This window comes from Cebus imitator, unplaced genomic scaffold, assembly GCF_001604975.1.
Source record: "Cebus imitator isolate Cc_AM_T3 unplaced genomic scaffold, Cebus_imitator-1.0 Scaffold1108, whole genome shotgun sequence".
NCBI lineage: Eukaryota > Metazoa > Chordata > Mammalia > Primates > Cebidae > Cebus > Cebus imitator.
The window spans coordinates 21,914-33,412 of NW_016108423.1; the positions used below are offsets into that span (position 1 = coordinate 21,914).

Sequence of the window (11,499 nt, forward strand, 5' to 3'; positions counted from 1 at the left end):
TGAGGGAGTCTCACCAGATATCTTGCATCTTAGGCAATGCCAAGACCTAGTAATACTCTCACATCCCCAATTCCCAAAAGATATTAACCAATCAAAAAGCAAGGCTTTGATGTTTGCTGTAACACAGGCAGGAAAAACTAGTCTCCTGGGAAAAGTAATCATTAAATACCAGAGCAAGAAAGGATGGTTATAAACACAGCCCCCAAAGCCTATGGACACACATCCTCTCATCTCTATCTTATTAAAATACAACAGGAATAAATTCGATTCTACAAATGTTTGGGTTTTTTTTTTTTTTTGGTTCTGACTTCATAGCCCCCTTCCTAGGTTCCAAAGCAACAGGTGTAACCCAACTGCTCCCAGAAATACTCCTAGGATATGATTTTCTACCTGTAGAAATTGCCCTATCACAGCTCAGCTTCCCTCATGGATGGTGTCCACTGGCCAATCTTTAGAGACACAAATCTCAGCAAGAAGTTATTTTAGACAGTGACTCACTCACCCTCCTACTCCAGGTGAGGTCGCACTGGATTACACAAGATTACCCTGAGCTTTCCTCGGTATTCTCAGACTCTCTCTAGGCTCTGTGGAGTCAGAGGTCTTCAACAAGGCATTGTTCACACTTTCCAGCCTTCAAGTGAGAAAGAGGAGCTGAAGGAATCACCTTTCATTTTTTTCCTTCCACTGGCCCATTATAGGTCTCACCTCCAATCTCACCACCCTGAGATCCCAACTTTGATATGCATGCTTTGAGTGAGGTGAGCTCAACAATAAGACCCTGGGCCAGGCTCACAGCAGATGTGTAAGACAGCATTCTGTGGGGATGGAAATGCTGTCTGCTGTATGGCTACTAGGCCACTGCATGGTGGCTGTTGTGATGAGGTTTGGATTTTTTCATTGTATATATTTAAATTTATTTAACTATAAAGACACATGTATATGACTGAGAAGCACACTAGATGGGACAGCTCCAGAGATCCAGAAATGAGGAAGACATGACTCCTTTATCCCCTATTTGCAAAATCGTTTGGTGCTCTGATTCTACTGTACATTTGTGGTTGCTTCCTGGGCATCAGCACAAGGGCCAGTCACTGTGCAGGGTTGGGGATATGACAGTGAAGACAACATCCAGGTCCAGAGGGATTTCAGCAGGGATGCGCTTGCACCTAGTGGGAGAGTATGGCCCTGTACACCATGTCTAGACTAGATCAGAGCAGGAGGAGCAGCAGGAGCAGAGGGGTGGAGGCATCTCACTGTCCTCAGGAGCTTGCCCTAAACTCCAGAGATCCTGACTCAGAACCAGGGCAGGCTCCAGGATGAGTGTGGGGCTCAACAGGCCGGACAGGCTGAGAAGAAAACCTTTCCACACCTGCATTAGATCCCAGCCCAGGGGTGACCTAGAACTCATTCCAGGGGTGTCTTCATTAAAATACCAATGGAGCCTAACATGTCTGAAGACTCAGAGTTTGATACAGAAGATTTTAAACCATCTCCAAAATAAGTGGAAACTGAGGTGTTATGGATTCCATGAAAGAGTTTCAAGGATGACCTGGACTCTGGGACCAGTCCCCATCCCTTTGCTGAGATCACCCTGCACTAGAACTCGTATCCTTCCCTACCTGTCCTGCTACTTGGGAGTGCTGCCACTGCCCAGGCCAAGAGCTGGGGGGTTCTGTCCAGTTTAAATGCATTTCTGGGACAGGAAACCCTTGGCCAACAGGGTCTACTGAAGAATCTTTCCTCAGATTTCCAGAAGAGGTGAAAAGTAAAAACTTCTCTGTCCCAGCGCCAGGAAGATTAGGTCTGGGACCTCTCTGTGTCTGGCCTGACCCTGAGGTCCATTCCTACTGACTTTTGTCCTGTCTGCTCTGTGTCAGAAAAGTGGGGACCCAATTCCTATTCTGCCCCTCTCAGCAATGTCTGCTGGTGTCATTACCATCATGAGACAAAGAGATGGAGAAGACATGGGACAGGAAGGAAGCTCCTTTCACAAGGCATCTCTACCAAAAATCCAAAACACTAACCAGACATGGCGGTGTGCACCTGTGGTCCCAGCTATTCAAGAGGCTATAGTGGGAGGATCATTGAGCCTAGGAGGTTGAGGCTGCAGCAAGCTATGACCAAGTCACTGCATTCCAGCCTGGGTAACAAAGTGAGAACGAAAAAAAAAAATTAAGAGAAAAGGCTGGGCACAGTGGCTCAAGCCTGTAAAATGGCATTTTAAAAGGCTGAAGTAGGCAGATCACTTGAGTTCAGAAGTTTGAGGTCAGAGTGGGAAACATGGCAAAACTTCATCTCCACCTAAAATACAAACAATTAGCCAGGCATGTTGGTGTGCACCTGTGGTCCCAGCCATTCAAGAGGCTGAGGTGGGAGGATCGCTTGAGCACAAAAGGTTGAGGCTGCAGCAAGCCATGGCCATGCCACTGCACACCAGCCTGGGTAACAAGGCAAGACCTAATCTCAAAATAAAAACAGAAAAAAGAAAATGATATGGCTGGGCACAGCGACTCATCCCTGTAGCACAGCAATTTGGAATGTAGAGGTGGGCAGGTCACTGAGTTCAGCAGTTGGAGACAAGGCTGGGCAACCTGGCAAACTCCATCTGCACCAAAAATACCAACAATTAGCCAGGCATATGGTGTGCACCTCTAGTCCCAGCTATTCACGAGGCTGAGGTGGGAGCATTGCCTATGCCTTGGAGGTTGAGGTTGCAGCAAATCATGATTGCACACTGCACTCCAGCCTCAGTAAAATAGCAAGAATGAATGTCAATAAAAACAAAAAAAAAAAAAAAAAAAAAAAAAAAAAAAAAAAAAAAAAAAAAAAAAAAAAAAAAAAAAAAAAAAAAAAGAAGGAAACAATAGGGCCGGGCACAGCTGCTCACAACTCTAACCCAGCAATTTGGAAAGCTGAGGTGGGGAGATCACTTGAGTTCAGGAGTTTGAGACCAAATTGGGCAACATGGCAAAACCACATTTGTGCCAAAAGTGCAAAAAATTAGCCAGGCATGGTGGTGCACACCTGTAGTCTCAGCTATTCAAGAGGATGAGGTGAAAGTACTGCTTGAGCCCATGAGGTTAAAACTGCAGCAAGCTGTGATCACATCACGGCACTGCAGCCTGGGTAGCAGAACAAGTCCTAATCTGAAAAGAAACAGAAAAAGAAAAATGAAAAAATAGGGTTGGGTACAGTGGCTTATGCCTGCAATCCAGCACTTTGGGATGACAAAGTGGGCAGATCACTTGAGTTAAAGAATTGGTGACCAGACTGGAAAACATGGCAAAACCCCATCTCTACCAAAAATACAAAAAATTAGCCAGACATGGTAGTGTGCACCTGTGGTCCCAGCTATTCAAGAGGCTGAGGTGGGAGGGTGGCTTGAGCCCATCAGGTTGAGGCTGCAGCAAGTCGTGATCAGACCACTGTACTTTAGCTTGGATGACAAAGCAAAACCTAACTTAAACACACATACACACGCGCACGCGCGCACACACACACACACACACACACACACACACACACACACACACACAGATAAAAGAGGAAGAAAAAGGGCTGGACCCAGAGTGGCTCATGCCTGTAATCCAGCAACTTGGGAAGCAGAGGTGGGCCGATCACTTGAGTTCAGGAGTTTGAGACCGGATTGCGTCCACAGTGCAGGACGCGGGCGCTGGGCGCTGAACAGCCACGGGGGTGGGGCTGAGGCTGCTCCTGCTCTCCTGCAGCTGCGCAGCGGGCGGCCTGGATGAGCTGCCAGGGGGCTCCGGGCCCTGGTGTCCGGCCTTGGGGGCTCAGGCAGGCTCAGAGGTCGCCATTCTGCTGCCGAGTGCGCTGTGCAGGCGGCAGCTGCAGCTGAGCCCACGGCGGAGGCCGCTACGGCGGGTCTCAGATGGCCCGAGGGTCCGCCAGTGCACCGCCCTCCCACCCTAGGAGCTACCCTGGTTTGTTAGGAGCCCAGAGCGTGGGGATGCGGGATCCAGGCACGCTGCAGCCACGGGATGGGTGAGCGCTAGTCACTGCCCTCCTGCAGCTGCGGAGATACCTCCTGAGGAACACTCTGAGGCGGCCTCGGGCCTGGGTCCCACGATGCTGGTCACGGCAGGCAGAGCTGGAGTTGCCACCGCTGCTGCCGCGCCATGTGCAGGTGGCAGCTGCAGTGGAGCCCGCGGCAGAGGCTGGCCCCAGACGGCCTGAGAGTCGCCCAGTGCACCGCCTAGGGTCCATCTTCCTTGGCCCTGCCCAGAGCACAGGGTCGGGGTGCTGGGCGCTGAGCGGCCTCAGGGATGGGGCAGAGCACCTGTTCCTGCCCTCCTTCTGGTCCTTTTTGTCCCAGGTCCAGTGAGGGTTGTAAAGAAGTAGCCATGTGTGGTGGTGTGCACCTGTGGCGCCAGGTAGTCAAGAGGCTGAGGCGGGAGAATTGCTTAAGCCCAGGAGTTTGACGCTGCAGCAAGACGTGATCGCATCACATCACTTCACTCCAGCCTGGGTGACAGAGGGAGACCTAACCAAAAAAAGTAAAAAAGAGGAGAAAAGGGCTGGACACAGTGCCCACGCCTGTAATCCAGCACTGTGGGAGGCCAAGGTTGGCAGATCAGTTGAGTTCAGGAGTTTGAGACCAGACTGGGCAACTTGGCAAGTCCCCATCTCTATCAAAAATACAAAAATATAGCCAGATGTGGAGGTGTGTACCTGTGGTTTAGCTATTCAGGAGGCCGAGGCAAGAGGATCACTTCAGCCCAGGAGGTTAAGGCTGCAGCAAGCCGTGATTACACTGCTGCACAACATCCTGGGTTACAGGGAAAGACCTATTCTATAAAAAATCAAAAAAATAATAATAAGAAGAAAAAAGGGCTGGGCACAGTAGGTCACACCTATAACCCAACATTTTTGTGGCCTGGATGGGTAGATCACTTGAGTTCAGGAGTTCGAAACCAGAATGAGAAACATGGTTAAGCCTCATATCTATCGAAAATACAAAAGCTTAGCCAGGCATGTTGGTGTCCAACTTGGTCCCAGCTACTCAAGAGAGTCTGTGGGAGGGTCGTCTGAGCCCAGGAAATTGACACTGCGTCAAGGCATGACCACACCCCTCCACTGCAGCCTTGGTGACAGAGTGAGACTTGATCTCAGAGAAAAAAAAAAAAAAAAAAGAAAAAGAAAGAAAAGAAAAATGGGCTGGGCACAGTGGCTCACGCTTGTAACCCAGCACTTTGGGAGGCTGAGGTGGGCAGATCATTTGGATTCACAAGTTTGAGACCACACTGGGAAACATGGCAAAACCCAATCTCTACCAAAAATTCCAAAAAAAAAAAATTAGCCAAGTGCGGTGGTGTGCACCTGTGGTCTCAGCTATTCAAGAGGCTGAGGTGGGAGGATCACTTGAGCCTAGGAGGTTGCGCCACAGTACTCCAGCCTGGGTAACAGAGTAGGACCTAATGTTAAACACAACAAAACAAAACAAAAGAAACAAAAAGAAAAATGGACTGGGCACTGTGGGTCACACATGTAACCCAGCATTTGTGTATTTTTGGTAAAGACGATTCTTTTCTTTTCTTCTTTTCTTTCTTTCTTTCATTCTTCCTTTCTTTCCTTCCCTTTCCTCTTTCTTTCCTTTCTCTGTTTCTCTCTCTCTTTCTCTCTTTCTGTCTCTTTTTTAAAGATTAGATCTCATTCTGTTACTCACTGGAGAGCTCTGGCCCTACTCAGAAACATTCACTGGCTTGGACGACTCCTTCTTAGCAAGAGCTGGGGTTGCATACAAGGTCCCCCTCTGAGCAGATAACCCAACTTTTTGTCCCAGTCTGCCCTTCCCAGCTCATCTGTCAATCCCTAAGGCTTTGCAGCAGCCAGCCCCACCAGGCCCTCAGAGCACTGAAGCCTCACCTCCCTCCCCAAAGGCAGGACACCAATCCACTTCTGCACCTCCAGCAGACGTTCAGAGTCTTGGGTCAGTGCCACGGCGTGGCTGTGGAAAGCCAGGGGCAGGGGAGTCAGGGTGGAAGTGAGAGGAGGACGGAGGGACATGATCCGGATCTGGAGCCTGGTGGAAATGGACTTAGTCCTCTCCATGCCTATCACCACTCTTGAGGCCCAAGCCCCTACTGCCCTGCCTGGTTCACCGCACGATCCAACTTGGCTGCTTGCTCCTGGTCTCTCCCCACCAAAGCACCCTTCACACTGCTTCCTGCTCCATATTTCCAAGACTGCTTTTGCAATTCCACTTCTCAATTCCACTCCTGTTTAAAAATGTTTTAGTGACTTGCAGCTTGCCTACAGTAGTATGAAGTCTAAACTTACTAAATTGTTGTTCAAAACCTTCTACAACCAGACCCCGACTGACCACCAAATGCTATCACCTTCTATTCCTTCAATGGTGCTTCTTAAAGTGGAAGATTCTTACCCTAGGAGTGCGCATGGGTGGGATGGGGTTTGAAGCAATAAGGTAAAACCTGGTGTATCTTCATTCTAGAGGTGTCGATTTAACAGACAACAATTACTTTAAAACATTGTTTTTATCCTAAAACAAACATAGCTGTTATATGGTAGAATGTAACATTTACAATAATTTCAAAATTAAGGCTTTAAAGGCCTTCTCAGTTCTGTAAATGCACTGACTACCCTGATACCCCAGCAAAACTGAAGCTGTAGGCTGCTCTGGGCTGGAGCAGGTGCCATGAGTGTGTGTCAAAGCAGCTGGACTTATCAGGGAAGGTCAAGGAAGGCTGCCTGGAGGAGGTGATGTTTCTGCCATGATCTTAGAGTTGACTGGGAGCTGGTGAGGTGAGGGGAAAGAGAATTACAGGCACAGGACAGCATGTCCAAAGGCCTGAGGTGTTGTAGAGAAAGTCCCTGCTGGGGTCTGAGACGGATACAGCTTGCTGCATGAGGGGCAAGGAGAGGACAGCAGCCCACCATGGCTCCTAAGGCTTCCAACTCATAGCTTGGGTTGAGGGTACTGACACCCTTCCTCCTTTCTCTGCACGTTTTCCCATGCACAGACGTGAGCAGCTGTGGGAGGCTGGGCCTGGGGTTTGCCTGGGGGGGGGTGGGTAGTTTCTGAAGAAGCAACACCTCAGCTCAACATTCCCAAAATTCACCCCTTATTTTCCCTTCAAAACCTCCTCCTCTGGGGCTAGGCACAGTGGCTCATGCCTGTGCCTTTCGGAGGCTGAGGTGGGCAAATCACTTGAGGCCAAGAGTTTGAGACCAGCCTGGCCAACACAGTGAAACCCAGTCTCTGTATAAAAATAATAAAACAACAACCACAACAAAACCCTCGTGGCTTCTCATGGCTTCCACATCTCAATGAATGGCAACTCCTTCTTTCCAGGCTCTCAGGTGAAAACTCTTAATTTGTTTAGATGGGTGGTAGCAGTGGAGGAGCTGAGAAGTGATTGGGTCCTGCACATCTCATGGTTTGTTTAAACCTACATTTCCTCTGCCTATAGAAAAGCACTCCCCCCGCCACAACAGTCACATGGCCAATCCTCTCACTCCTGGCAAGGCTTTGCTCAAATGCTCTCAATGGCCACCCTTTTAAAAACTGTCACCACCCACACCCCACATTCCCTATCCCCTTTACCTAGGTCTCCTGCTTCTTCTCCTGCAGCACTCACTAATTCTGGGATGCCATCTAATTTACTTATTCATCCCATTTACTGTTTGGTGTTGGTCTCCCTCCTCTAGAATGTATGCCCTATGAGGACAGGGAATTGCTCTGTTTTGTTTCTAGATGTATCCCAACCACCTGGAACAATTCCTGGCATATGCTACGTACTCAGTAAGTATTTGTGGGTGAACAATACAGTCAGGCTCAGGGCTTGGCTGGGTATGCACTGAGACAACCGACAGGACTGGAAATTCAGTAGGGTGAAGCAGGTGCTTTGGGGCAGCCCAGCCACAGGTCCTGGGCAGCAGGGAGATTATTTACCTAGGAGACGATGGAGGTGGGCATCCCTCTCACTCACCTCCCTAAAAGCCTCCCTGTTGCTTCTGATTTCAGATGTGTTCTTTGGATCACCTTCTCAGCTTCCCTGCCTTTTGACTACGGTTTTCAACTGCTTGCTTGTGTTCTGTCTTAGCCTTGCCTCAGCCCTTTCCCTGCTCTGGAACTTGTTTCAAATTAGATCTACCAGATGTTGATGCTGGAGGAAACCAAAGAAGACGTCACTTACATTTTTAGTTTGGAACTAAAATTGTGCTTTGAGGACTTCTTCCTCCCTGCGCTTCTCACTAAACAAATACTGCTACTGTCAAATTCCTTGATTACCTCCCCCTTTCCACCAAGCACAAAACCGGCTACTTGGAGCTGTGAATTTAAAGAAAGGGCCCAGAACAGGATACATTACCGGAGAACAGCACACCCTGGAGTACCCCAGCATCCTCTCCAGGGCTTGCTCAGAACACTCTTCCCATGCCCAGGAGCCCAGGCCCTAATCTGAGAATAGTGAGTTCAGATAAAAGCACCAAAGCAGGAGGAAAGGGGTGGAAGCAATCTACAGGGTCCCCATTCTCCCCAGCCTTCTTCCCACATCAGCAGCAAAGGATTCTCTCAGGAAGAGGCAAAGAGACAGGAAGATGACAAGATGAAGTTTAAGGGCCCATTCTCTGTAGGAGTTTGCTTTGCCTGGGAGGTGAGTGGAGTTAACTGATGACAGAAAAGTTAAACTGCTGGGAACGAAAGAAAAAAAAAAACATAGAAATAGGCAGGTCTAGGATCCTCTACTCACCACACACACCCTTCATCAGCCCACTTCCCTCTGCAGAGGAGCTGTTTCACTAACGCAGCCAGTGGCCCTGGGTGACTAACCCAGCCGGTGGCCCTGGGTGACTCATGTCCTCCAGAGCAAACCTGGGCCCCTGCCTGCAGCTCCCCAGTCCCTCAGAACACTCCTCTCCAGATGCTGTCATCTGTCCGCGAACAGGGAAGAGGAGTGCACAGGCCCTGCACTTGATAAGGGAAGAAGTCACGGGTAGGTGGTGTAAGGGTTACACAAAGAGAACTTGACTGGATGGCAGGACTCCCAAACCTGTCAGGACCCTCCACTGGAATTAGCATGCTGGAAGGCAAGCTCTACCCATGGAGAAGGAGGCCACAGCTGCCACCCTGCTGTCTCCACCACCCTGCTGCCTCCACCTCCCCACACAGGACCCACATGAACAACCAAGGGCCATGAGTGCCCTTTTCATACACAAGACACAGTCAACACATTCCCAGGCCCACACAGACTCACCAAAGTGCCCTGGGACCCAAACATTGCCAGACAAAGGACTGGGGAGAGCCCCTTGTCCCCTGTACTCCAGTCACTGCTCCCCTCCACTTTCCCCTGCCAGCCAGTGGTTTGCATTAGACCTGGAAGGCACTCGCTCCCACCTCGTCGTGCCATTCCTGCTAGTTCCCAGGCCAGCCTTTACCCAATTCCAGAGAGGCTTGGGGAAAGCTGCCCGCCTCCTCATCTCTCTACCACGTGAGGAGCTAAGCTGGTTACCAGGTTCCAGACCCAGAGTCCAAATGCCAGCTTAGTTCCCAAGTCTCCTGCTTTTGCCCTGGGCCGGCTCTGCCTCTCCTGATTCTCTAAAGAGAGGGTGCTCAGGCCTAAATTCCTAAACAAGCATATGGAGCATCCAGCACTAGATAAAAAGTGGGTAGTCCTTCTCTCTTCCCTCACAGTGCAAACTGGGCAAAGTCCTGTGATTTCAGGCCACCAGCCAGAAATTCCTAGGAAAAAGGGACACATCAGCCCATTCCCATCCTTCTGGAAACATTAAAGTTAACCTCCAACCCAGGGCCAATCCCCAATAGCCACAGACCTGGGACCCAGACTCCATGGGCCCAGGGCATCTCTCTTGTGTTCTCCCCCAGCCCCAACTCCTCCACTCTGTATTGAAGGCTTTCTGTCTCCAAAATCATGGTGAGACTGAAGCTGCATGCATTCGGCAGCTCCTACTCACCTGTAAAAGCTTAGGTGTTGCATTAAAAGACTTCAAGTCCTGTGGCCCATGAACTTGCCACTCCTCTCATCATTTTCCCTGGTCACCAACCTCCGTGTTCCACGTTCCTCCAGGCCCCATGCAGTCTCACTATATAATCAGACCTGGGAGCCCCAACCCCATAAGCTTTACACATCAGCAAGGGGATATTCCTAACCCGCTGGCCACCCAGAATCCTCCAGTATTTGGGAAACCACTCTGGGTCTTCCCATGGAGATACAAAATTCCCTGAATGTGGGTTAGTGGTTGCAAAATTTCTGTCACTGGTGTGGGGATAGCAGAGTTACCCAAGGGGGCTGGAAGAGAGGGAAATGAGAAGCCAATGATGGCATAGTAAAGAGCTGGAGGTAATGCTCCGCCCACAACATGCACACATTTGTACTGGGAAATTGTTTAAAACGGGGGCCTACACTAGAGCAGTTGGGTGATGGATGGCTCAGGGAACCTCACCGTGCCAGCAGAGTAGGAAAAAGACACAGGCTAAGGCTGAGGAATCTTAAGACCATGGAACAGTTTGGTATCAACCATCATCATCAACAAACCACTATTTATTAAGTTCTTTACACACATTATCTCTAACTCTTACAACAACCTTGAAAGGCAGGCATTATTATCTCAACTTGCAGGGGCGGCCACTGATGCTCTGAGAGCTGAAGTAACTTGTCCAAGACCACAGAGTGTGAGTAGCACAGCCAGAGTCCAAACTCTCTTCCCCCTCATCCCAGCTTGTGCTCACATCTCTACGATGCCACGTTAAAACAGAAAGAGCCCTGGGCTACTCATGTAACCTCTCTAGGTCTTAGTCTCTTACAGAGAGTCCTTAATGACCTCTAGGGTTCTTCTAACTCCTCTATACATCTGTGGAACTCCCAGAGGGGCCGAAAGAGCAGGAGAAGAAAGTATCATCCTTCCAGGGGTGGGTGACATGGCACGAGGGCTCTCACCTCCGCCATTTTTGTAGCATAGGGAAACCTCCAGACGTTGCCTGGGCCAATGATCTCCCCAGCCACTGACAGCACAAACTCCATCATGTTGTTCCAGTGCCCCCGCTCCAGGGTGCCATCTTCCTCCTTCTTTTCCATGACTGGATACGCTGGTTTTGTCTCTCCATTACTGGTTGTGTCTGAGACCCTGCCATCCATCCCACCTGGAAAACAAATGGGATGCTTGGTTACTGGTGGGAACCCCAGAAGGAAAGCCCTCCTCCTCCTTTTACCAACAAATCCATAAGGGAATGAATGCGCTGGAAGAGGTGAATTTCCACTCGCTTCCCTGTAGATCCAGGCCCCCCTTAGCATCTCTCACTGGTAAAGCTGGGTGACAGCTGCTACTGAGAATATATATTCCTTTCCTGTTTCAGGAAGAAAGGGTTGGTACTGAAGGACAGCCTTCACTTCCATATAAGACCCTCTTGGGTTGAGATTTGTGGCCCCTGTGCTGTCTAAGTTCTCCCTGCTGCCCTGTGGTCAGCCTTGTCGGGATTTGCATGTGCTTCAGTCTCTTCAC

At 49.7% G+C, this 11,499-nt stretch overlaps 1 protein-coding gene across 1 annotated transcript; it reads right to left on the bottom strand.

Annotated features, from left to right (window-relative positions):
- Window positions 1-10,895: 10,895 nt before the first annotated feature.
- LOC108298820 (sodium- and chloride-dependent GABA transporter 2-like) lies at window positions 10,896-11,135 on the bottom strand. Its single transcript, XM_017521378.1, has one exon. It carries the CDS (start codon window positions 11,133-11,135, stop codon window positions 10,896-10,898), a length of 240 nt encoding a protein of 79 aa, XP_017376867.1.
- Between the last annotated feature and the right edge of the window lie 364 nt (window positions 11,136-11,499).